We start from the raw sequence: 27,094 nt of genomic DNA on the forward strand, positions 1-27,094 counted from the left end.
GACACAGTTCCCCAAATTTAAAACGTGCTACTAGGATCATAAATGCATGGATGTCATTCTAGAAAATGATGTTTGTACAAGGTAAAGCTCAGTTATGTAATTTCACTGAACTTTTCATCTTATTTCTCTGTTGCTTTTTATGGGTGGGTTGGAACACTTTTTGTTCATTTTGGTATTGTGAGTTTTGCTGATCAACTTTTCATTGATTCAATGATGCAGTGTGATTCAGTGTTTATTATATATGCAGTATGATGGTGGTTCTAATGTTTCAATAAGAAGGCACAAGTGTACTTAATATAGAATTTTATACATAAGTGATGTAGCAAATATTGGCAAAGAGGACTGAATCCCACTGTTGAAAGTAATGTTGGGACTTCTCAGAGAAATACATTTATTTCTTCACTGTTGACCTCCTTTGAGGACAGTTGAAGGCCCTGAAAACTGTAATGCTATGTGGATAATATAATTGACTTGTAAAGGTTCGCTGTTAAGGGATAATCTTGTTAGCTGTGCAAACTGTTTTGTTTTGAAAGATCAGATGCTTTAAAATGATGGCAAGTAGTTAGCTTGTTTATAAGGCAAATCAGATGCTGATGTTTCATAGAATAAAACCAAAAAGTGGACATGTTTCACAGAAATGTACATCTGAAAAACCTGACTATAGCAATATTTTCAGTGTCCGTGTCTACTAATAATCAAGGATGCATCTACACATGCATTTATAATATTTGCACATTTCACTTTTTTAAACTATTGTAATATTAATTTATCTTATGGCAGAAAACAGTTTCATGTTTGAGAGCAGTAGGAGAACATGATTTTCTGGAGTCCTCTGACCTTTATGAAAACTAGAACTCTGATTAATTCTGGGGATCTAAATAATTTCATAGTTCATGGTTGCTTGAGTATTAACTGCAGTATTCTAATAAAGTCAATATTTGGTAAATGTCACGTGTGTTCATTATAAGATTTGAAATGATACGAAAATGCATCTGATTTCATAAAATTTAAATAAACTTATTTTATTTAATGCTACTTCTTTTTCTAGGGACTATTTAATCATATATAATTTTGTACCTATTTACTTAAAAGCAGATGTTTCTTTTTTATTGAGATACCTATGTAAGTATGTATAAGATTACACTCTGATGTTTTCTTGAATAATCATGTGTTACCCATAGAATATAAATTGATTGATGTATTGTTATATCCTATATATCCATATAGGGTCAGTGAGTGTTATGACAAACTCAGTGACAACTGTATTCCATTGGCACATTTTTTAAACTTAAGCAGAGTTAGCAATGCACGTTTGAATCTGAACTCATGATTTCATGAAAATGACCATGTAATTTTATTGGCAGCCATACAGAATTAATTGCTCTCTTCCAAGATATTTTTGAATTCTGTATCATACTATCCTGAAATCTTCTTTTACTATAATCTTTCTTCTAAATGCTAATCATATTTTTTGCTTTTTTTAGAGCAGCTAAAGTGAACTAAGTACTGTCACCTAACTGAGCATTAAAAAAAAATCACATTAGCATTGAATCTTATCTGCTTGGAAAGCCCAACAGATAATATCTGGGTTTGGAACATCTACATTCATATAATCATTTTGAATTCTTAATAAGTAAAAAAGTCATTTGTTTTTAAAAATAATTTCATAAGGAATCATTGCTCTCTTATAATAACAAATGGCTACATAACAGGATTGTTAAAATAAATGCTTATAAAATTGAAATGGTGTGTAGATTTTGGCTTTATATAAGTGCTCATTTGTACTGTTTGTTGCATCTTTTTGCAAAATTCCCAACAATTCTTCAAAATGTTTGCAAAATCTGCAGATTAAGAAAAATGTTGCTAGTAAATCTTTCAATTGAGCACAATTTAATTATTCTGGTTTTATCTCTTTTTCAGAAATCAAGTACAGGAAATGTTTGATCATGCCTATAGTAATTACATGGTAAGTGTAATGTTTACATTATTTTAATGTTAAATAACAGTCTTTTTAAAGCTGTTTTTTCATAAACTATATGTGATGAACTCTTTTTAATGTATTTTTAATTAACCATTTAATCCAAGGTTGACCAGCCCATCACCTGAAGATAGTAGTAAATAAGCAGTGCTTTGCTTTCATATTGATACATAATAATAAGATTTTTGGAATCTGGTTTTTGTTTCTTTCCTTAGTGTATTAAGCCTAAAAGAAACCTCATACATCCTAATATTCTTTTTCCCTGCAAACAATGGGGAGAGATCATACTTCCATTATCTGATAGTTTAACAAAATTCAGTGGCAAGTTTCCAAAAAGGAATTTGGGGTCCACAGATGATTGGTAGGCTATTGGATGCTCATTCTTGTACTAAAATACAATAATTATTGTTTGGTATAATATGCTGAATTTTGCTATCATCAACTGAAAAACTGGTTCAAAGTGGATTGTGTTAATGTGTGGTTTGGCCTGATGTATTATTTACATTGAATTACACTGCAGTTCTTACTTGTTTAATTGTTAGGCTCTTTACATGCTGAGATTTAATCTATTTAAGACTGGCTTTTTTGTCCTAGGTATGAGTCCTTTTTTTCAGTCCTTGAATTTGTTGAATTAAAAAGCATAATCTATAATATGGGAGTTGCAGATTATGAGCATGATAAAAACATTCCAGGATCAGAGATTACAATCCAGTGAAACAATTCTACTTAGATCAGCTAGGGCTGTTCAGAATTACTTGCACATTTTAAAACTCTTTTTTAAATTATAAAATGAAATAAAGCCTACACTCAAATAAATGGTAGAATCTTTGTTATGCTAGACATTCTATAATTGTTTCCTTAAAACAATTCAGATAAAAATACTTACCAGTCTAATAAAAATGCTTAAACTGTAAAACGATTTAGGTGACGCTTTCATGTTAAGATCCAAGATGGAAACCAAGAAGTGTTTTATTAAAATCCCACTAATCACAGATCTACAAGTTGCTTGGCAAAACCTTTCGCCGATCATAATTAGCTAAAATGAACTATTGTTGCATAATTTCATGGTAAACATTTTTATCAAGAGTTTTAGTGATTACAGGTAACATTAATTTCCTGCAGAGAATAACATTGAAACTCTGAATATGATACTGATTTTTGACTGCTAAAATATTCAACTGGGACTCACTGTTTTCTTGGTTTTCAACCTGTTTTATGTATTTCATAGGACAAAGTTGGCATATTTATCCCCTACTGTATTTATGGTACATTCAACTGCAAATAAAATATACATAAAATTGTGTGTGTGTGTGTGTGTGCACGCACACACACACACACACATACATTGTGTTGGAGAAAACCTAGGGCATGCTGTCATTCGTTTGCACTCTGTTGTGAAAAGGCTTTTTTATCCTTGGTGATGTGGCAAAGGATTTATATGCTTGTAGCATGAATTATTTGTATTACACTTAAGGAAGTATATGACTTGGCACATCCTGTAAGCTTATATGTCAAAAGGATATTTATTTAGTATGGGCCTTAAGCAAATAGAATTTGTGAGTGTATTGAATTTGGCAAACAAGATCAAGGATTTAAACTTTTTTTTTACAGTGATGCCTGTGTTGATTCTATGGATCAGTTATTTCCTCATTTTTCAATCTTGTAAGACTTTTTTTACTTGGTTTGTTTTTGACAATAATGTAGCAAAATTCTATGCTAGAAATAGACTTTATTACTATATGAAATTACTTGAAGATGTGGTTTTCTACTTTTAAAAAGGGAACATTCATTAGGTCTTGCTTTATGTATCACACATTTCAACTGAAAGTTCCATTTTTTTCCACTGACTTTGTAAAGAATTACATAATGCTCATTGTTACAAATTCTACTCCTTCAGTTTTGATATTGTTCACTTAGTGATAAGGAGAGAAGGATGTTTAGATTGATTTAAAAATACAATCCAGCTCATGACTTGCCCTAAACCCTCTTGCCTATACCCATAAAAGCCTAGTGTGACACTTCTATACCAGATAACTTGTTGATGAATCTGAAATCCTGCATATTTTGTAAAATCCTTTTAAGAGACATCTAGTGCAACTTCTTATCTTGAGGCTACTGACATTTCAAAGAAATATAGAATCCTTACGTTATTGTCATTTATTTCTTTTCCATCAGCATTGCAAATAATAAGCAAATAAAGGTCAAAGAAATATAAGGATTATCTTTAGAGCTAGTAAAAGAGCAGAATCATCATCTTTATACATGTGAGAATGTGGTCATCCAATATGCCACATAAGATTAAATGTGTGTTTTTTAAAGGTTATTGCTAAATTTACCATTCAACAAAGCAAATGGTGACATTAAAAGGTAACTTGCAGAATGCTTTTTCAGTATTTTTGGAATAGCTAAAGGAATAAGTCATTTGATTTTATTTATATATGGACATACATACAGCAAAAAATGGTACAAAAATGGTTTGTACATATACCCAAAGATGAAAATCTATCTGCTAGCACTTTCTCTGAAGGCAAAAGTTTGAATTTTGGTTTGGAAATGAATTTCTGCTATCTTATTATGGTGTATATTTTTATTAAGAACTAGTGGTATGTATCAAAATATTCTGAAACATGCTGAATTAGATACTTTCCCTAACCCTAACCCCTTTTAGGGACATTTGTGAGAATGTAACACATCATGTTAAGGACCTTGGCTTGACAAAACTGCTGACCACTACTTGTCAATGTAATGATTTTCTTAGATACATTACTTTGAATGTAAATAACTTTCTTATTCCAAAGTGATTATTCAATCTTATTTAAGTATAAAGTTAGATTCTATCTTTCCTAAGGATGGAGGCAGAAGGGGCAGTGTTCAAATTGCAAGGATGTCTTCCCAATTTTCTTTAAATGAAAACAACATAAGAGACTTTCAGGTGTAATTAGTTCCAGATGGCAAAACCATTGTGAATATTTTATTTATATTCCTGAATTGCATTAATTATCTCTTTAAAACAATTTGAATTAATTCAAAACAAGTTGCTGACAAAAAATTCTTATTCATGTGCATTAATGGTATAATGAACCCTTAGTTTAGCAACTTGAGATGTGCTGAATAAGAAACTTTTCAGGGCAAATCTTGCAAGTACAAAAATTGGTGCTCCAAATATGTAACCATTTACTTTTTGTATCTTGAAAGTTGAAAAATGAAATTTATAGTGTTGAAAGTTTTTTGAGGAGATTTTTCAGGACATTAGGCCTCTAGACTATTGTTTCAGCCAATTTGGCGGAAGCAAATAAGGGCTGATGGTAGATTTTTCAGGGTTTAATAAAAATTTCTGTGAAAAGCCAACTTGAGGGTAAAGAGCTGCTTATGTTTGTGATGCATCTTATTATGAGAAATAATTTCTGAACCAAAAAATATTTTTCCAGACTGTATAGTGGGCAAATAAGGATCCAGCCCAGAACCATAAAGTAAACAAAAAATCCTTTCTACAGTCCACCTCTCCCCTCTGCTGTGATGTTATAGTTTGGGCACTTGGCAACTGGCTTGCATTTATGACCAGTTGCAGCATTGCATGGTCACATAATCATGTTTGCCACTTTTGGGGCATTTTCCAGGAGAAACCACCTATTGGATATGCTGGATTTGCTTAACAACCATGGTGACTCCCTTTATGACTGCTATAAAAATTACCATTAAAAAAATTGAATCCAGTCAGATGGTGACTCAGCGTATGATCACATGACATACAGCTGCAATTCTGGGCTCCATTGTAATAGTAAGTCGAGGACTACCTGTATTGCAGTTCATGAAAAATACTGAGTCCAGTGTAAGAGACGTGTGTTCCGTTTGGAGCTTTCTGCATTGTTTAATTTTGTAAAAGCATACTCCCATGAATATAGAAATAGCGTTCCTTTTTATTTCCTGCATTTGTAAGAGTAAACAGTGAAACTTGATCTAACTGCTATTGTACTATGCATTTCAACTTCACTAGGTTATTATTCTGTTTTGTTTTTCATTTCCTTTTTTTCCCAACAGGAACATGCTTACCCAGCTGATGAGCTCATGCCTTTAACTTGCCGTGGAAGAATTCGGGGTCAAGAACCAAGTCGTGGAGATGTGGATGATGCCTTGGGAAAGTTAGTATTTTTGAATAATTATTTGAAGATTCACTATTTAGTTTTAATTGAAATTCTGTGGATCCATTATTACAAATCCAATAAAACTAAATCTAAATTCTGAATAAATAGCCATAAAAAGAACAGGAATATTTACCAAAATGAAGAAAAACAAAAATCATATCTGACTAATAATCACATCATAGATGAATATTATTAATTTCTTTAAATTATTTTTAGTTTGTGCATTATCTGGAGAATGTTGTAGCAGGTTACAGTGTTTTAATAACATAAAACAAAGCAAGTAAAATAAATATTAATTTAAAATATTACCACAATTGGGACCGGAACTTCCCATACGGTTGTTAAATGATTCATGTCCATTTTTGCGGTCTTTTTTGCTGCACTTGATAAGCGAATTTCACTTCTTCCGTTGACTTTGCTATTACCATTGCAAACAGGTGTTGGTTGTCGTGGCAGATGGTGTTGAACTTTCTCGAGCTGACAAACTGCTGAAGTCATTCATTGTTTTTTATGAATAGCTGAAGCTGCATATTTTTAATATAGTCTGTTTTCAGAAATTTCAGTGGTTCATGAAAACATTGTGTGTCTTCAACAGTTCATCAACTTGAGGAAGGAGAACACTGTCCATCATTTTTAGTAATAGGCAGCCTGTTACAAGTTCTTATATGAACATTTAATAATAAATTATTGCATTTGATTAAATCCTATTTTTCATCTTTCCTCCTTTCTCACCCAGGTTTTCACTGACACTAATAGATACTTTGGACACTCTTGTGGTAAGTTTGATTTTTTCTACCATGTATTAAATCTAAATTCTCATTTTACAATATTAAGCGGATTGTAATAATTGTCCTTAACCAAATACTTGATTTATTTAAATTATAATCTACCTTTAGAAGATGGATTAGTGATATAAGGTGGCATGCACAGTGCTCCCCCTCCCATTTTTCTCAGGGCAACTACCCAATGCAGTGCATAGGTTGGGCTGAGAGATCGTGATTAATCCAAAGTCATCCATCAGCTTTTGAGAGTGAACTAACATCTGGATCTCCCTGCTCCTAGACTAGCACTTATATCCTAAATGGATTGAGAATGTAATGAGATTTCAGATTTCTTCAGTATGTATTGCTCAACTATACCTTTCTCCAGTGTGGTGGAGATAGCATCCAGGATTGGGTTGTCAGTTGCTGCTAGCTGATTGGACTGAGTCTGTCAGATCTGTGAGGACATTCCCCTGTTACCCAGGGTCCCCAGACATTGGCTCAGTCAAGCAGCTAGGACAACATGTTTCAGTGGTCTTCAAATTTGACTTTAAATAGGTTAAAATTAGAAATCCAATTCTGAATGCTATCGAAGTGACAGCCGGCTCCCGGTCTACCAAGTGACTGGCTGTCAAAAGAGTGATCGTTCGGGGCTTCGGCCCGGAGCGACGGGGACAGATTGGCTGAGGGCAAATCTCCTTCAAGTAAGAGGGCTGACAGCGCAGTGTGTCTGAGGAGACCTCCACATCCTTATTGCACTGGCTTAGGAGGGCTAGCGCAAGACAGGATGAATTAAACAAACCTGACAACCTACATTCAGAGTTTGCCTTTGTAATAGGATTTTTAGCTTGTTCTGACCAAAGATGACAGAATCTGATATTCTTTATTTTTTATTTAAAATGAAACTTCAAGTTTCTCCTTAACAAAGCTTCTTGAGAGATAATCAGCCCGTTTACTCTTGTTTTGCAGGTGTTAAATAAAACCAAAGAGTTTGAAGATGCTGTTAAAAAAGTAATTAGAGATGTTAATTTAGACAACGACATAGTGGTATCAGTGTTTGAAACAAACATAAGAGTGCTTGGGTAAGTTTTATACTGGGGAAAAAAGGGGATCAGATTTGTAAATCTGCCAATGATAACCTTTATACATGTTGTGATCTGAAATTAAGTACTTATTTCTTAAATTTTTAAGCATAATAGAATTCATAGTTTGCAAACCTATTCTTGTTTGTAAAGTGCATTTTCTGCATTACTGTCAAAAGGGTTTACACATCTTCATTTGTATACACTTTTTAGAAATAAGTAGTATTTAAACGTTCTACAAACTATTTTCAGTTTTTCAACATTTATCTGATGCTTAAGGCTAGTATAACTGTAATGACTAAACATTAGAGATTGGAAGCAGTTTGGAGAATGACATCCTCTTCTCCTCTGCTTTTCCAGTCTTTGGTTCTCTTCTAGATCAGCATATACATGAAGTTAATAAACTTCCTGATTTCTCCCTTTCATTTTATCTAGAGGTCTTTTAGGTGGGCACTCAGTAGCAATCATGCTGAAAGAGAAAGGTGAAGTCATGCAGTGGTACAATGAAGAACTTCTGCACATGGCAAAACAGTTAGGCTACAAACTGTTGCCAGCTTTTAATACCACAAGTGGTCTCCCATATCCAAGAGTAAGTAATCTGTGAGCTAAGACTAATGTATGCTACATATTATTAGTTCTTCTAGTATAATAGAATTATATGTTGAGTCAGAGAGAGAGTTATCAGTGATATTGATGAAAACATCTGATTTTTATAACTCTTAGAATCTTAACTCTTCCGCTAATAGCATGGTTTATGAAGATATATGTTCATATTTACTACATTTTAAAATGCAATGGACTTAAGCCATATGATTTGATTATGAAAATGAGGACTGTTCTCTCTATAGCAGGTGATATACCCAGATACCAGTGACTTTAGTATTGACATTTAAACTCATATACTAAGTTAGTTTGCATAGTTTGCCACACTCAAATGTTGCTGAGCACTATTTCTGCTTCTAACTCTGCAGCAGTTGACTTAATTATTCCAGTTTTTCTGCAGTATAGTACAAACTTAATGCTTACTGTGTCTTGTTTGAAAAAACAAATCTATTTTATTTTTCTAATTTTTTAAGAAATAGCATTATCACAATAACATATTTTAGCATTTCTTTTTCTTCTAGATTAATTTAAAATTTGGTTTAAGAAGTCCAGAAGCCCGGACAGGAACAGAGACGGAAACTTGTACAGCCTGTGCAGGAACACTCATTTTAGAATTTGCTGCTCTGAGTCGTTTCACAGGGGCATCAATATTTGAGGTTTGCTTAATAATAAGTGATGAATTATTTTTCTGCAACTGCTAACTTTTGATTTTTTTAATTGTATCATTAATTGATAGTATAAATTTCAGCTATGTTCTGTTGCTGAACTGGTCACTGTATCTCTCATACCAGAAATTGTGTTTCTATTTATATTATGAGGTACTGCTTAAAATAGCCATCGGCGTTCTGTCCCATGGACTGAAGTCTGTGCTGTGTTTGGGAGAGAGAGAGAGAGAGAGAGAGAGACCCTTTATGTGATAATGCTGCAATCTTTTATCTTTATTTTTAAAATTGAGTTTATTGTATTTTCTTTGATTGTTGTGAGTCACTCAGAGATGTTGAGAGTTGGGCAGTATAATTGTTTAATAAATAAAAATCATTATAATATGTGAACATAAAATACCACAAAATTTAAAAGAGTACGTTAGAACAACATGAACATGCATATGCTATTCCCTCAATAAATTAAGTAGTTCATTAGGAATTTTATTTGTGTCTGGTGCCTTACCAATTGGACACTATTATAACTACAGTATTGGCCATGCCTATTCTAGAACTCCTTAGAATATCTTATGTACAAGGAAAGCATGCTGATTTTGTCTTTATATGTTATACAATTTCTGGATTGTATGCCCTTTTACACAAATCTTTTTGGGACAAGTACTTGCTTTAATTATGCTGAAAGACTTGCTTATTTGACATCAATAATTTATGGTCTGTTACACAATCTACACAGAAAGATTTTGGCTGACCAGACAGCATCTCAAATTCAATTTTGTATAACAGTCAATTTGATTTTGAAGCTGCATTTTTAGTGACATCTAGAATGAAGTCTGCATTTATATTTGGGGTTGTCAGTAAACAAAGAATTTATTTTCTTAAAACTCTGTTAAATTAGTTTCTGCATCATTCCATGTTCTCAGTCCAATTGTTCCTATAATTCCAGATACTTCGATTTTTACAGTATCTACATTTTAGTTGTCATCTTTTCTTGAAGTTATATCACAATTATTGAATACATAAACCTGCAGTTTCAGTTTTAATGGGTAACATTTCCCTTTACCAATCCATTAATCTGCATTATTATTCAAAGTAGTTTTTAGAAACTTTACAGATAGAAGTGGAGCCATCAGTTAATCCTTAATTACAAAGTTAAAGAAGCTGTGTCCTTTTGAAACTTGCCATGCTATTTGAGGCTGTTGGAAATTGAATTTTTGAATATGGTGTCCTAAATTACCAAACATCTATGACTTGAAGCAAAGAATAGGGTGGGGTTTTTAAATGAATGGGCTATTTTTGTTTATTAAAAATAATAATTTTATTGTTATTACATTATTCTTCTAGAGTTTGGTATTGGTACATAATATTGTTTCCTGACTTATTTTATTGTGTCTAATAAAAATGAAAAAAAGAAAATGATGACAAATGTTTGATTTGAGGGATTTATTTTGACAGACTGTGGATTTGGATTTAATATACAATGTTTATTGGATCTGAATTCTTTTGTTTGAATTTCAGGCAATGAGGCTTTACCTCAAATGCTGGTTCAAGTCTGACTCAGTCTGAACAGTATTTGTTGCGTCTCCTCAAAATAGGTATTATTAGTGAGGAAAGTTTTTTGATATCGGTGTGTCAATATATAATGAGGACCCAGATTGTTGGGGGCAATATGCTGACTCTGTAAACCGCTTAGAGAGGGCTGTAAAGCACTATAAAGCGATATATAAGTCTAAGTGCTATTGCTCTTTGGGGGTCTGAAGAATACCATTTATTATTTAATAGGCATCTAGCTTTAATAGAAATTTATTTCTTTTTTTTAGTTCATTAAGTGTAGGTTTACTACAAAATGATATTCTACTTCTCTCCCCAAAAGATATATATGGAAATATATCTCATCTACAAAACAGCTCCCCAAATTTGACAAGCTTATTCAAAAGTCATCCTTGTTGCCTATTTGTCTTAATTCAGAAGTTCACATTTGCCATCTGTGGTATGAGTCCTACGTAGAGTTATCCTTCCAATATTGTATGACAATTCTTAAGGAATATTCCCCATGTATAATTATTGATCTTACATTTTAAATGGCTGGGGCTTAAAGCCAAACAGGTAATTTGCATTCTTAGCAACTCTAATCAATCTAAAGTTATATTAACGATCCCTCTGCATCCAAACTGCAGCAATAAAATGACAAGTCCAAACTATATGACTTATTTTCAATTTTTCTGATGCATCTTTGGGAACACTGCATTTGCATCCAACCTTTTTAAAGCCTTCTCTGAGATATCCAGTACATACAAAATAGAATTTATTGTTGTACCAACTTTATTGCTTGCATCAATTTTCTGACTACTTCATTTACATGTAAAGCTGTATTTAATTATAAAATGTTAATTTTATTTTTTTTATAGGAATATGCCCGGAAGGCACTTGATTTCCTTTGGGAGAAAAGGCAACGTAGCAGCAATTTAGTAGGAGTTACTATTAACATTCATACGGGCGACTGGGTCCGTAAAGGTATGTAGCTATGTTCCCTCTTAATTACAGATAAGAATGATATTAGAAGTTAGAGGTTTTTTATGACTTAAACTGTATGTCAGTGTCTTACTTTGGACTACAAAACGATATTGCATTATGCTTACTTTCATCCCATGGTCCTTTTTATCTGTTTCTTGGTTGCACTTAATTATTTTATAGTAACAAGAAACTTTATGGAACTGAAAACTAGTAATGAAATTAATTGTATTAACATTTTTATCTTATTCTAGATAGTGGAGTTGGAGCAGGAATAGATTCGTATTATGAGTATTTATTAAAGGCCTATGTCTTGCTTGGAGATGACAGTTTTTTAGAAAGATTTAATACGGTAAGTACAGATGGAATTTCTCTCCTTGAACTATAGAACTTTGTACTATGTTTGTGATGTATTACTGTACGTTAGATATTGTGGATCTGTTCTTCTAAAATTAGTGTATTATACTGTCAGAAATAATTATGTTTCTTCCACTTCAGCACAAGTTGTTTTATTCCATTGTTCCATTTAGCATAAAATTCATGTACTTCCAAATATTCGTATAGCTGTAATAAATATACAACTCATTTTAAAGTTGCCTATTAGTGAGGCATCACCCATGTTTAGAATTCTTAGGTGTTGGAAGTAAAATGGGCAATAAATAAGTGGATCAAAATATTTGCTAATGTTTATATGTTGTTGGATTTAGAGGTCTTTCCGTCATGTTGACAAAAAAATTGACAGCTAAACTGTTCAGTACAACTCATCTTGAATGTAGCATATTGTATCCCGAAGCAAGTTTATTCCAATGCTATGTATCCAAGGCTAGAGCTTTATTGCAATTTAAAGTACAGTTGAGGAAAATACAGATAGTCCTTGACCTACAAGCACAATTGTGACCAGAATTTCCATTGCTAAGTAAGATGGTTGTTAAGCGAACCATGCCAGATTTTACAACCACACAATTATTAATCTGGTTTCCCCGACCGACTTCACTTCTTGGAAGCTGTCTGGGAAGGTCACAAATAATGATCACCTGACCCTGGGATGCTGCAACTGTGATAAATAGATGCCAGTTGCCAAGCACCAAATCTTGATTACGCGACCATGGAATTGCTGTGACTGGTTGTAGGTCATTTTTTTAGTGCCATTATAAATTGAAATGGTTGCTAAATGAGTGGTTATAAGTCGAAGACTACCTGTGAATATGGGAAAGAAAAACTGATCCTGGGAACAGAAGGTAGTCCTTTAATTGCATATTCTGCTTGTGTATGGAACATAGATTAATTGAATACTTTCTTTTAATTAAGACAATAAAATTATGTAAATCGTATTTCTAACTTATTTATGTTTTAAGTAAAATAGTTGAGTGTGGCTGATTTCATTTTTAAATAAAAGCTGTAGATGGCTGATATTTGGCTTACAGCCTCTAAACCTAAGCATAATTTTTTAGTGTGCTTATCTGCTTTAAGTCAACTTTTGCAAACAGGTTCAGTATTCCAAATGAATAAATACATCAAACTTTGATATTTTCTAGCATTATGATGCCATAATGAGATACATCAGCCAGCCACCTCTCTTGCTTGATGTGCACATACACAAGCCAATGCTTAATGCTCGCACGTGGATGGACTCGCTACTAGCATTTTTTCCTGGTTTGCAAGTAAGTTGCAGGTGCAAAACATTTTCATCCAATGATATTGAATTTCTAAGCTACTTGATTTCAAAGCATCTCTAGATGGTAGAATTGCAACAATATTTAAAAACAACCAACATTCAGGAGACAACATAGTTTCTAACCACATCTCCCTCAATATTAATCCTCAATATAATTAATTTTCACAAGGTTCTTTATGCACAGGGTCATCTTTCTCCTTAAATTTAAATTTTGTTAGTCATTGAGAATGTGTGTAAAATTATTAGATGCTCCACATTTATCTTGTATTTGTTAACACTGTATTTCTTAAGCAATTTCAACTAATGCACTTCAGCATCCTTTAATAATATGTATTTATTATAAACAATAATTTTATAGGCAGGGTGTTTTGTGCTTTGATTGCCACAAAGGATGTGCAAATTCGAAATGTTCCATTTTGACTTTTTCAAATCTGAAATACTTCCAAAATGTTCAAAACAGCCTATATTAAATACAAGAAAACTCTGGCAAACCCAGAACAATATTTCAAACTTGCTACAGACTAATCTGAATTTAAAATGGTTCAAATTTGATACTTTCTGTGTATCACTAACCACTACATTCTCAAAGCAAATGTATGTTTTTAGTTCGAGGACCTAAATAATGTTGTCAAGTCCATTGATTTTAATGAACAACTTACATTTTAAAAATAAATGTAAAATTGTTTCTATTAGATTATCACTAACTTGCAGTCTTACTGTAATGCCCTGTGCTATTCATTGCAAAAGAATATACTCTTTTATTTAAATATAATGTGATGTACCTTTTTTGCTTGAATTCTAGGTACTGAAAGGTGATATTCGACCTGCTATAGAAACTCATGAAATGCTATATCAGGTCATAAAAAAGCATAATTTCCTTCCTGAGGTAAGCTAATGATTATGTCTTATGAATTCAATATTTAGGCAGTGTAAATATGAAGTATACATTTCAGGTTTTGGGGGAAAATATTTTCAGACTTGGTGAATTTAGCTTAATAGTGAGTCCATGAGAGTTAGGAATATTTAACTGTATTCACCTAGTACTTTTAGTCAGCTTTTACTTTTTGAGACTTTGCATTAATAACATTATCCTTTCTCAAAGGGCCAATTATATACCGACTGTTCTAAATGAAAAGAAGCTTCTAATTTTGACTACATAAATAAACCCTTAAAATACACATGGATGTATGTGAAAATAAATTATATTTATACATATATAATATTTAACATGGTATTTGGGTATTTTGGTTGCTTTGTTTATTTCTATAAATTTATTCTTTTCATTTTTACCACTTTGCCTTATTTTGAAGTGGATAATAAAATATTTGGATGACCTCCCATAAAAAGACCTATTCAAGTAATGTAATAATCATGAATTAGAATTAGAATACTTTATTGGCCAAGTGTGATTGGACACACAAGGAATTTGTCTTGGTGCAAATGCTGTCAGTATACATGATAAAAGTATGAATGATAACAGTAAGCTTATTCAATGATCAAAATCAGTGTTATTCTTACTGTTTGTGGATTGCTGTGTGTTTATTACATTTAAATTGGAAGAGGTTTTTGAATGAAAATGAAAATGTGAGCTTGTTACTCTTTTCATAAATAAATTGTCTATTCTGAATTTGCTGTTTATGCTGCAAATGTGTTTTAAGCCTCTTTTAATGTGTTGTGTCAAAAATGTCTGCATTCTGTTTCATTCATTTGAGAGTTGGTCCAGTAGAAGCAGAGTTAAGACAGGGATCATATCATCATTGTAGCATATGCATGACTTGATGACATCTGTTGGTCAATTTTTAAAAAGATATTTAGTGGTCAGTGTTTTAAAAGATTAGCTAAGTTTGAGAAGATTTCTGTTTCTTTGCAGGACAATATGGAAATTTGGACCATTTTAATCTTAATTAAATTTCTCCAGGAATCCCAGTATGCTATACTGTAAGTTATTCCTCAAGAAAGAATAATTCAATATTTTTACCTTTCCTCTTGTGTTCAGGCATTCACAACAGACTTCCGGGTTCATTGGGCTCAGCATCCTTTACGGCCAGAATTTGCAGAAAGCACATATTTCTTGTATAAAGTAAGTTCTTCAAATTCAAGATACGTTACATTCTAGAAAATAGCAAGAAACACATTAAAATTGAAATGAAATATATGGAGTATCTTCTCTTTGCAAAACTCGTTTTGCCTCCTGTTATCTAGGAAAGCTAGATATGCTTTGTTGTTCAAGTTTGACTGATGAAAAATATTTCTGTGAAATTTGTTATGCTGAGAGATGGCAATAGCTAGATGGTTCGGGGGGGGAAACAGCTTGATGATTATGAGGTGTGTAAGCTAAATATAACTGCTGCACTGGAAAAGAAAACCTTTCTCAATTTTAACATGCTAGGACAGCAGGAGGAGTGGTTATCTTTATTTCAGCATAACTTAGGCACTGGGGGTGACTTTTTGATGGAAGTTCTGGATTTTTGGAATCTTTAATTTTAACCTACATAAAGTGGCAGATTATGATTTGAGTCTGAGAAAGTTGAGACATTTGTGACCAACCTGCTATTAAAATAAAATTTAAATAGATTTGATTTGACTGACTGCATAAAATAATTCTGGAGTGTACTTTGAGTTTTTCTTGGAAGACTAAAACTATATTTTAAAGCATATTGGAATTAAGACAATTAGCATGCACTTCTATTGAGATATTGTGATATTTCCACAAGAAAAAATATTTGAGAATTTTCTTTAAAGTTACAGAAGCAGCCTCTAACTATGATCTTTAACAGGCTAAAAGTCCTAATATGTTTTAGACATTTATGACTTCAGATCAAAATCTTAAAATGCATCAGAGATCAAATATCAGAGTAATATAGTTTGGGTTTTAATCAATGCAATATATTATTCCAAATTATTTCCTGAAAATAGGCTACCGGAGATCCCTATTATCTAGAAGTAGGGAAAACTCTAATCGAAAACTTAAATAAATATGCACGAGTACCTTGTGGATTTGCTGCTATGAAGGATGTTCGCACTGGAAGCCATGAAGACAGGTAACTGAATTTTTCAAACATCTTGAAACAAAAGTGTGTAAAATTCAATTAAAAAATGTTGATGCTGATTTGCCTGTCGAAAAACATTTGGAAAAATAGAATTTGATGCTAGTAGGATTTTTTTCATTTTAATGTTACTATTTTATTATTTAAGTTTCTGTAAAATAATATTCAATTATTATCTTAGGAAAATATAGAGAAACCTCCAAGATAGCTAATGAAAATTTTAAAATAAACATAATTAAGACTTTATAATAGAAACTGGAAAAATAACTCCATAGCTAGAGTGTATAACACCAAGAGAGGAGATGCATGTGCAATTCTGTAAACATTTTTGCAGAGTGGACTTTTTTTTTTTTTGCACTACATACTTTGTTTAAATATTCCATTGCTCAATTAAATATATCCGTATGTACAATTTTGAAATTGTGGCTAACACAGTCTAGTTGAAAGTTGGGATTAGTAATTGTTCTTTAGCTAGTTCATTAAAGAAAGATTTAGAACTGTTAGAATTGTAGGAAAATGAAAACATCAAAAAGAAGTAATATATATGCAAATGCATGTTCTCTTTTTTCTTTTTGTAGGATGGATTCTTTCTTCCTAGCTGAAATGTTCAAATATTTATACCTGCTGTTTGCTGATAAAGAAGACCTAACTTTTGATATTGAAGACTACGTTTTTACTACAGAGGCTCATTTGCTGCCTCTTTGGCTATCTACTGCAAACCAAACAGCCCTGGTAAAAAATATTGTGAGTTCTGCATTGTAAATTTTTCGGTCTAATTAAATTAAGCATTTGCTGTTCAGTATTCGTTCTGTTCTTACAGTGTGCAGAGAGTATGCAGAATATGATTATGAAATGTGGACATAAAATCTTGATCAGTTGGAAGAAGAGTCTGCCTCTGTCCACATATCATTTTTATGCATTTGTACGGTCTATTTCCTAAAATAATGTGATGGTTTATAGCAGTGGTGGGATTCAAAAAATGTTACTATTGGTTTTGTGAGTGTGGCTTGGTGGGCATGACAGGGGAAGGATACTGCAAAACCTCCAGTCAGAGGTGGTATTTTCCAGTTCTCTGAACTACTCAAAATTTCTGCTACTGGTTCTCCAGAATTAGTCAGAACCTGCTGAATACCACCTCTGGTTTATAGGCATTAAAAAGTAGCTCTAAACTTAGCAGGGTGTGTATGCCTTTTTTCCCTACAGACTACAGAATACATGGAGCTGGATGATAGTAATTTTGATTGGACTTGTCCCAACACCCAAATCCTATTTCCCAATGATCCAATGTATGCTCAGAGTATAAGGGAACCCCTGAAAAATGTGGTGGACAAGAGCTGCCCTAGGAGTATATCAAGAATGTAAGAGTTGTTTTTATTTTCCATTGGGGTTTTAAAGGAAGATAATAGAAAAATGATTGTGTTAATCCACATGTTTGTTTTGCTAAATTAAGTCCTATTAATGTTTAATTACTAATTTTTGCTAGGCTAACAAATTGTATAAATGCAATTATATAAATATAATTATCTTGTGGAGGTTGCTTCCCTAAGATTTAATTTTCACAGGCAGAGTTTTTATTGCCAAATCCCTATAATATTTTTTTCAGTACATAACCCTTTGAAATATATGCACAAATTAATTACTCAACAGAGTAAGAAGTGGAAAGAAACCAGAAAATAAAAAGGGCAAAAAAGAAACAATCTTGGAACAATTTACAATGGTTGTGCATGTTAGTTCTCCTTCCCTGCCTGCTGATGCTGCTGTTATCTTAGGGAAGTAGACAAAGAAAATGACTTCGTACATCTCCTGTGCAGTTGGGCTTCTGATAGTTTGCTGACCATTTGCCATGTGATTAGCAAGTGTGCTCTGGTCTTCCTTGGCATGTCTTTTCCAATGTATTTGCAGTGGCTTAAGGATAGGATTTTAGAGCCCATGCATATGGACATTAGCAGGCATGTCACTCCCCCTTCAGGGTTAGGAAAAGCTTCCCTTCCATTCCTTTAGGGAAGGAGCAATCACCATAACAAGGAATGGTGGGACAAAACAGGCGAAAAAAAGAGTATTTAAAACCTTGTTTATATAATAGCATAAAAGTCAGTAATGAGAGAAAATGAGATTTTACAGCTGCCTGGAAGACGCTGACAATTTCTCAAGTACTTTTTTAACCTATCAGCTTCTGCAAAGCGGTGGTGTTTTGGGTTTTTTTTTGGGGGGGGGGGGTAATTGGGTGCTTTTAAGTTAAGATTGACACAGTCTTGTAAACATTTTTGGTAGTTATTTTCTTGCCTTCTTTCTAGTTGGAGACATGACTGACCCAAAATCACCCACCCAGGAAACTTTTAATTAGCTTACTACTCAGACACTCATTAATGGAAATCCATGATACTTTCAAGGCATGCATGCCTGCTTTATTTTGGAACCCAATCTGTCCGTATCTTAAAATGTTGATAGCGCTTGCTTTGCTTGCCTTTTTTTCAGGGACGAGGGTTTAGGCAGTGGACCAAAGCCTCCGCTGAGAGCCAGGGATTTCATGGCCAGTAATCCTGAACATTTAGAGATACTGAAAAAGATGGGAGTCAGCTTGATTCATCTCAAAGATGGACGAGTACAATTGGTGCAGCATGCTATCCAAGTAAGATCTCACTTTGCCTTCATCTTTTCATTTATGTATCATAATTCTTATAAAATACTTTTTTGAAATGCTTGCTCTAACTTCTGTGAACTATTTGGGCAATACATATTTCTTCATGCTGTTTATCCTACAGATAATAGATATATTATAATCTACTTATTCATGCTTGGGTATCATGGTGCTGATAGTTTCATGAGAGACAAGTTGAAATCGTAGGAAAATTAAAATTAATTATATGTATGTATGTATGCATGTATGTATGTGTATGTATGTATGTGATACATGTATATGTATATATTTGAGACTAGTACCTGAATCATCTTTATGGTGGCAGCAATGACTTTGTAATTCCTTCATAAAGAATAATTGTTCTAAAACTCTTTCAACCAACTATTAGGCCAACTCACTCAGTTATAAAGATCTCTCTCCAAATATCTCTTGGTTATTTTGGATTTAGTAGAAGGCTCTGGAAAATGCTAATTAAAATATTAACTTTTTTTTAAACTAATATTAGGCAGCAAGTTCATTAGATGCTGAAGATGGCTTACGGTTCATGCAAGAAATGATTGAGTTATCCAGCCAACAACAAAAAGAGCAGCAGCTACCTCCACGTGCAGTTCAAATTATTTCCCATCCATTCTTCGGCCGGGTAGTTTTGACAGCAGGACCTGCACAGTTTGGAATGGATTTGTCTAAGCACCAATCTGGGGTATGTGTTGTCTTTTACTTAACTTACATCTTATATTTTGTGGTATGTGTAAATGCAGAATCTGAAATTATTGACATGTATTCAGAATATCTTAGAATTTGCTACGAAGTGTTTTATTTAAAAGAGAGACTTATTAACTTGCATAAAAGGAGCCCATAAGATATTTCCATTTTTTAGTAGCTAGCGAATAATCAGTTAATGCAAAAAGGACATTTTATTTATTTGATTTGGAGATCACCTGACTTCAAAAAGGCTCTGAGAAGCTTACAATTCACACACAAAAAAACCTAAACAATAAAAAGTACCACCAGGGAAGTCGAATGACCAAATATGCCTGAAACCAATTTAAAAATTAACAAAGGCTTGGCATCTATTCAAACCTCATGTGGATTTTTGACAAGTTAGAAGCAGTTTTAAGATGGGAGTCATATGAAACTGCAAAGATATGCTGTTCCAAGGGCAAGAACCATAATAGAAGAGGCACACTACCCAGGTCTCAATAGATCACATTCTTTAATTAATGACCACTCTGCCTAATCTTACTGGGCTGACAAAAACTATTGAAGAAAGACAGTCTCTTAAATAACTGGGCCCCATTAATATTAGAAGTCCTAACCAGCACCCTGAATTGTAACCGGAAGCAAAGTGCAACTAGTACAGCTCATGAAGCGATCACACATGCTTGTAACATGATATGCCCACCACCCAAATTAGTGAGATAATGGAAGGCCCCCCCCCCACTTCTTTTCATATTATACAAGTATTAAACAAAACGATTTCAATTAGTATAAACAAAATACGGCACATCTATAAGGAATTGAACAGTTTGGAAAATAGTATCACAAAGAAGGTTTGTCCAAGTTACTTGAAATCCTTTCCTCTATTAAACGCAAGTACATTTTCTTTTTTCTTTTTCTTTTTGGCATTGTTTTCCCTCTTCTCCACTGGCAAATTCTTTTTTTTTCTTTTTTTTTTGGAAAAATACTTTATTAGTTTTACCTTTAAAAGAACAACACAACTACAAATTATGTACAACAAAAAGACAAATAGGCCTTGGCATAGACCAAGAGGGAGAGAGAGGAAAGCCTAAGAGAGGGGAAAGGGAAGAGTAAGGGAGGGGAAGGATAGAGTAGGGAAAACAGTTAAAATAAAACCATATTTTGTGACTTTGTAAGATCCTTTCTTCTTCAAAAGTATCATCGGCGGTGCTTTTCTTTATCTCTGCTTCGGAGGCCCTCGGCCATAATTTTCCTAGAGGTGATCTATCTTTGGTTTAGCCAATTATACAAAGGATTCCAATTGTTGTAATAGGATGAGGATTCTTTATTTTTTAGTGCTTGGGTTAGTTTGTCCATTTCGGCGCATTGTAAAATTTTCTGAATAACCATATGTTCAGTGGGAATGGAAGATAATTTCCAGCACTGGGCAAATGCCAGTCTGGCTGCGGTTAAGATATGAATTACAATATACTTCGATTTTTTGGGTATTTGTTTATCGAAAATTCCTAGAAGGAAGGACTCTGGTTTGTACTCTATTTGTTCCTTGGTTATTTCCTCTAACCAGCGCCTAATTTTTTGTACTGGCAAATTCTTAGAGATACTATTTGGAATCTCATTTGCTGTTGTTAAAGTGTGCAAAATGCTTCAATTTTGCAATGGATTATTGAAATGCTTTTGTTTTCAGTTTGGAACACCTCCTGTGAAGACATAATGTTTTGAGCTTGAAACAATTTACAAAGTTCTGTTGTTGATCATGCACATTTGGTTGATGTGCAATATAATAAATGCTCCAAATATCTGGTGTTTGCCTTTTTGATTTGATTATAACTTAGAGGGAACCTTTGAATCTTAGTGTGATTTTTTTAGTACAGAATCAGAGGAATAGAATAAGTTACGAGTCCCAGTTGAATAACTGCTTGGCAACAATTCTGTTTTTTGTTTGGCTTTGCAACTCCAGAGATCAGATTGGACCATTGTAGCACTGATGCACATAGAAAATTCAATCCGGTTTACAATATAAAAACTAAAAAAATGCTTTCAACTTCAGTAAGTGGTTCAATGATTAACTGCTGCAAGATATACAACTTGAATGCACATACAATTTAAAACCTAGCATGCAACTTTTTTGGTTGGATTAGTTTGACTGTGGGCTTGTCTTATATGCTTTCCTATTAATTGTGAAAACTAAAATTAGGGGTTAATTTTGGTGTCATTTGATTCAAACCTTTGCATTCTAAAGTACCAGATGCTACAAAACACTTAGGACCAAATTTGATCAATATGCTCCTTGCCTTTTGGCTGTGTATATTTTTATATAAAGATGTACATTGCATTTATGTTGTACTTTCTCAGTTAGCTAATATGCAAAATAGGTTGGAAGCTATTTCAATGCAAGAGTGTTCTTTTCCAGAAGAATATTATGTTCAACTGTATTTAGCAGAGATGGTCACCTTGCTGTTGAGCTACAAATCCCAGTATCTTCCACCACTGCCCATATTGGCTGAAAGTCCAACATATGGGGGCTACAGTCTGTTCATATTTTATACTGAACATAATGGCGATATTCAGCAAATGATTATAACTGTGCCTTCCATTTCTTCTACTCTTATGTTGAATATGATTATCTCAGTTCCATAATGAGCTAGATAATTGTTAATCTATCATGAGAAGCAGATTTTTGTTGGTTATTTAAAATTCATGTAGGAACTCAAAAATATAACAAATGTACCAATTTGGACCAGCGCTGCAAGGTTATGTAACCCCATATTACATGCTCAATTTAAAATATTTTATACCCCATTTTGTTATATGATAAATTAATAAAGCAGCTTCAAAATGTTCCTAAGGTGGATATAATTATTCTTGTTTAGCCTAAGAATCTTATTATTATTTAGCATAACAAATCTAAATAAAGAAAAACATTTTGTATTAAATGTCTGAGTTTTAAAATTACTGGCTATGTTCCAGTGCGGTTTAAGTTAATTGATTTCAGTGGATTTATACATACTGAATTTTGTGTTAAGACTTGATAGATATATTTGCTAGGAAGCCGTTCTTATGTTTTGCTGGTGGAATGCAAATATTCAACAGGCTTGAATATTGTATACTAAAGCTTTTAATCTCTTCCATAGACAAGAGGATTTGTTGCAGTCAGCAAACCATATAATGGATGCTCTGAGATTATCAATCCGGAAGCACTGAAGGAAAAAATTGCTCTGATGCAAAGAGGGCAGTGCATGTTTGCTGAAAAGGCACGGAACATCCAAAAAGCTGGGGCCATAGGCGGCATCGTTATTGGTAAATTATTCAAAGTTATGCAAAGATATTATAATTCAATGTATATTTTCTGAATTGTCACAGGCAAGTATGAAACTTGCACTCTAGGATATTATCTGAATGGGTTATATAATGACCCCTGTTTAACATCAAAACAGATAGGATTCCTTGAACAACTTCAGCACTAGCTGTCTTAAGACTTACAGATAGTCTTCGACTTATGATGACAATGAAGCCCAAAATTTCGGTTTCTTAAGTGAGACATTTGTTAAATGAATTTTGCCCCATTTACGACTTTTCTTGCCACTGTTTAGTGAATCACTGCAGTTGTTAAGTTAGTAACACAGTTGTTCAGTGACTCTGGCTTCCACATTGATTTTGCTTGTCAAAAGGTTGTAACGGGGGATCACATGACCTTGGGACAAGCAAGGGTCATAACTATGAACCAGTTGCCAAACTTCTGAATTTTGATTACATGATCATGGGCATGCTTACAAAGGTTGCAATTGTGAAAAATGGTCATGTCACTTCTTTCGATGCCATTGTAACTTTGAAAGGTCATTAAATGAACTGCTGGAAGTTGAGGACTTCCTGTATTGATATCTGAAATGTACTCCAAGCAGAGTAGAGAAATAGATTGGCCAGCCACAAGTTTACTTTACTTACACATGTACTTTCCATTGGCAAAGAAAGCCAAATGACAAGTGGCAGGGATGCAATAAGTAGATATAAGAAGGGAAGTCCAAACAGTTGCCTAGGTTCTTTGTGGGGACTTGTGCTAGCTTAGTGAATCTTGGCCTTTCCTTTTCAGAGTGTGATGTTTCATATTGTACTTCATTGTATTCCCTTTCTAAGCATGTATTAACCATTTGGGTAGTGGCACAGAAGCTGTAGGAGAAACTGAGATAAAACACATTGTTTTAGGTCTTGTTGCTTAGAGATGTATGCAGATATACATATATGCATGTTCAGAGTATATCAATAGAAGTTCTTTATTGCTCACTGTAATTTTAGTGCATCCAGGATTTGGATTCTCTTCATGACAGCTTGCAGTATTAAGCAGTTGATATTGCCCATTGTATAAAATCAGCACCTGTCCATAAAGATACACCTAAAATGCCTTTAAAAACCTTATGGGTATTTGTACTTCATAGATTACACAAGATGTGCTGTCCCTATTTCTGTTAAAATAATTTTCCAAAGGTTATTGCTGCCATGAAAAAAATACATCATCTAGGTCTATTACTTGGATGCTCAATAAAATGCTCAATAAAAATGTGGGTTTGGTAGAAATGATGGAAATTTCCACTGGAAATTTTAATGGAAAAATTATGTTTCTACCTAGATGATAATGAAGGAAGTAGCAGTGATACAGCTCCCCTTTTTCAAATGGCGGGTGATGGCAAGAATACAGACGATATCACTATCCCCATGCTGTTTCTTTTCAACAAGGAAGGAAATATTATTCTTGATGCCCTTCAGTCGTATGAAGGTGTAGAAGTGCTGCTTTCAGATAAAGCAAAAGACAGAGGTAAGGACAAAATTGCTGCTTTCTGATAAAGAAAAGGCGGTAAGAGAACATTTTTGTTAAGATTATAAGCAGTCCCAAAAATACAATGGTACTTATTTAATCACCAGTGACTGTTCATATTTACAACAACACTGAATGAGTGGTAGTTACAACCGGGCCTTGTAGTTCCCGGTTTTGCAGTGTCCCCATGGACATATGTTCCCCCCTGCTGGCTTCTCACAAGCAAAGTTAATGGGAAAACTGTCAGGAAGTCAGAGTTGCAGTCACGGGAGATCTTTGCTTAACAATGTGTGCAGTCCTCACAATGTCAGCAGTCGGGACTGCTGGAATTGCCATCGCTAAACAACATAGTCATGTGACACAATTTATGTCGCCATCGCTTAGCGATGGCAATTCCAGTCCCCACCATTAATTGAAGATTACCTCTAGTCTTACATTTCAGTTGTGGAGAATATAGGAAGAGAGAGTGAGAAGGAAAATTTAATCAGATTGAAAGTGAGGCTTTGGAAGCTAATAAATGGGAATCTATCCAAGATTTTCTGAAAAAGCATTATTTATTAAATACTCTGACTGAATTTGTATAAGTGAATCCTTACTCTGCATCACAAAACAAAAGTATATTTTGAACAAAACATTTTAGAAAAAAAATGTGTAAGGCCCAGTGCCTTACCCATGGTAATTCATTGAGGAAGTGTAGGGAAATGCCTGTTGTAGATTTACCTTTGCAACTCCAGGGATATTAAAGCACTAGCTCCCAAGCTGTGTATATAAGGATACAATGAGCCGTTTTCTGATTTTATGGCCCTCCATGATAACACTTGCACAGCAATCAACTTTTCTGCTTTCCAGCTCAAACTCACAGATGTACATAATATAGGTTTAGAGAAGAAAAATGTATTGCTGCATCTTGATATGAATGTGAACCTGGTAAAGGTTATCAGTGAATGTTCATTCCACAATCTTGAAAATAGCATTTTAAAAAGTGTTAAATATTAAAAATGAATTTACTTATTGGGCTTCTGTTCTACACAGCAAAATAAATCAGTACACCTTTTAAGCATACTAGAAAGATCAGATGATCATAACTTGCAATACAACCAAGCTTTCTTGCTGCTGATGTACCTTTCTGCTGATGTACCTTTCCTAATATCATGTAACAGACTAAGAAACTTTCAGTGCTGGAGGACCACATAGTCTTTCTTGTAAAAAAAATTCTCATTTAACAAACTGCAAATTCTGAATTAACAAACTGCAACTTCATGAAGATTGTTTTTTGTTTTGTTAATTTTTTAAAGAATATTTCATGCAAAGTATTGCAATGCCGAACTTTTGGGATAGTGTAGAAGTAGAGAAACAGCATAATTTCACTGTTTTTTCCCCCACCCCCCTAAGTCTGGAGGACATTGGGAATGTTCATTTGGGAATTTGGGAGAACATAAAATACATGTTTAACACAACAATTTTCATTGAAAGACTTTGGTCTTACAAAGTCTACTGAATATTTCCAGATTCTAGAAAAATGCTAAAGAAAATTCTGAAATAGAAAATGGGTTTTGGAGATTATAGCAAGCTATAGGTCAAATTCCAAATTTTACTATATGTTTTGTTTTTATAAACTATCAAGAATTGTCTCTATTAGGCATTCATACTTTTGCCTGGAAATGACTGCTATTTCAAATTATAATTTCTGTCAGACCAAGTATCTCAAAAGGTTAAATCATGGCAACTGGACCGAAGTTTATTAAACTGAGACATTTCATTGCTCATCCAAGTTACTTCTTCCATCAAAAGTTTTTAAAAAATTTATTAAACTGAGACATTGTGTCTCAGAATTACCCAAGTAATTTCTTCAGTGAAAAAGCTTTTTTTTTTTTTTGCCTGAAAAAATTACTAGGACGAGTAACAAAACATCTCAGTTTAATAAACTTTGGTCCAGTTGCCATGATTTAACATTTTTAGATACTTTTGGCTTGGATGATTGAATCTTCACTTTCATACCATCAGGCCAAGGCATTTAAAAGAGTATTAGTGTATTCCTTTGCCCATATTATCCCATTGGTATATTGAATTGCAGATATTTTAAATTAATTATTTCATCACCTGAAATTAAAAACAATACAAATTTATGTCTGTAGCTTCTGTACATACACCAAGGTTCTCTGATGCTAGCTCTTATCTGTGGAAACTTTTGTTTTCCTTTCTGTTAAAGTAAGAAAATGGTTCAAAGTATACTTTTGTTTGCTCAAATTTAAAGAAAAGTTTAGTATTGAGAAAGAGCTAGGATGTATCTCCTTTAACTAATCAGAAATTATTTTAAGATAGAAACTATATTACCAGCTAACATACTATTGCTTGCATCCCACCAGCTTGGGATGGTACCTATTGATACAGTACTTCAGAAAATTTTATTTTCTTGTTACTAAACTAATTTGGATACCTCCGAAAGGCAGAGCACTGAACTGATATCACTGAGAATAGTGATAACAGAAAAG

General features: G+C 33.4%; 1 protein-coding gene across 2 annotated transcripts in view; it reads left to right on the forward strand.

Moving 5' to 3' along the window:
• Positions 1-27,094, forward strand: part of EDEM3 (ER degradation enhancing alpha-mannosidase like protein 3) — a 35,124-nt gene that overhangs the window by 905 nt on the left and 7,125 nt on the right. For both annotated transcript variants that reach the window (XM_087960851.1, XM_026669272.2), the window contains exons 2-19: positions 1,921-1,966; positions 6,017-6,117; positions 6,857-6,896; positions 7,851-7,963; positions 8,399-8,552; positions 9,088-9,222; positions 11,634-11,739; positions 11,991-12,088; positions 13,272-13,397; positions 14,214-14,297; positions 15,408-15,491; positions 16,328-16,452; positions 17,037-17,202; positions 17,662-17,816; positions 18,934-19,087; positions 19,602-19,796; positions 22,927-23,092; positions 24,417-24,602. In XM_087960851.1, the coding sequence (XP_087816977.1) occupies positions 1,921-1,966; positions 6,017-6,117; positions 6,857-6,896; positions 7,851-7,963; positions 8,399-8,552; positions 9,088-9,222; positions 11,634-11,739; positions 11,991-12,088; positions 13,272-13,397; positions 14,214-14,297; positions 15,408-15,491; positions 16,328-16,452; positions 17,037-17,202; positions 17,662-17,816; positions 18,934-19,087; positions 19,602-19,796; positions 22,927-23,092; positions 24,417-24,602 (2,234 nt within the window). The remainder of the gene's footprint in view (positions 1-1,920; positions 1,967-6,016; positions 6,118-6,856; positions 6,897-7,850; positions 7,964-8,398; positions 8,553-9,087; positions 9,223-11,633; positions 11,740-11,990; positions 12,089-13,271; positions 13,398-14,213; positions 14,298-15,407; positions 15,492-16,327; positions 16,453-17,036; positions 17,203-17,661; positions 17,817-18,933; positions 19,088-19,601; positions 19,797-22,926; positions 23,093-24,416; positions 24,603-27,094) is intronic.

This window comes from Notechis scutatus, chromosome 3 (assembly GCF_049901735.1).
Source record: "Notechis scutatus isolate UNSWTSFEM ecotype Mainland chromosome 3, rNotScu1.2, whole genome shotgun sequence".
NCBI lineage: Eukaryota > Metazoa > Chordata > Lepidosauria > Squamata > Elapidae > Notechis > Notechis scutatus.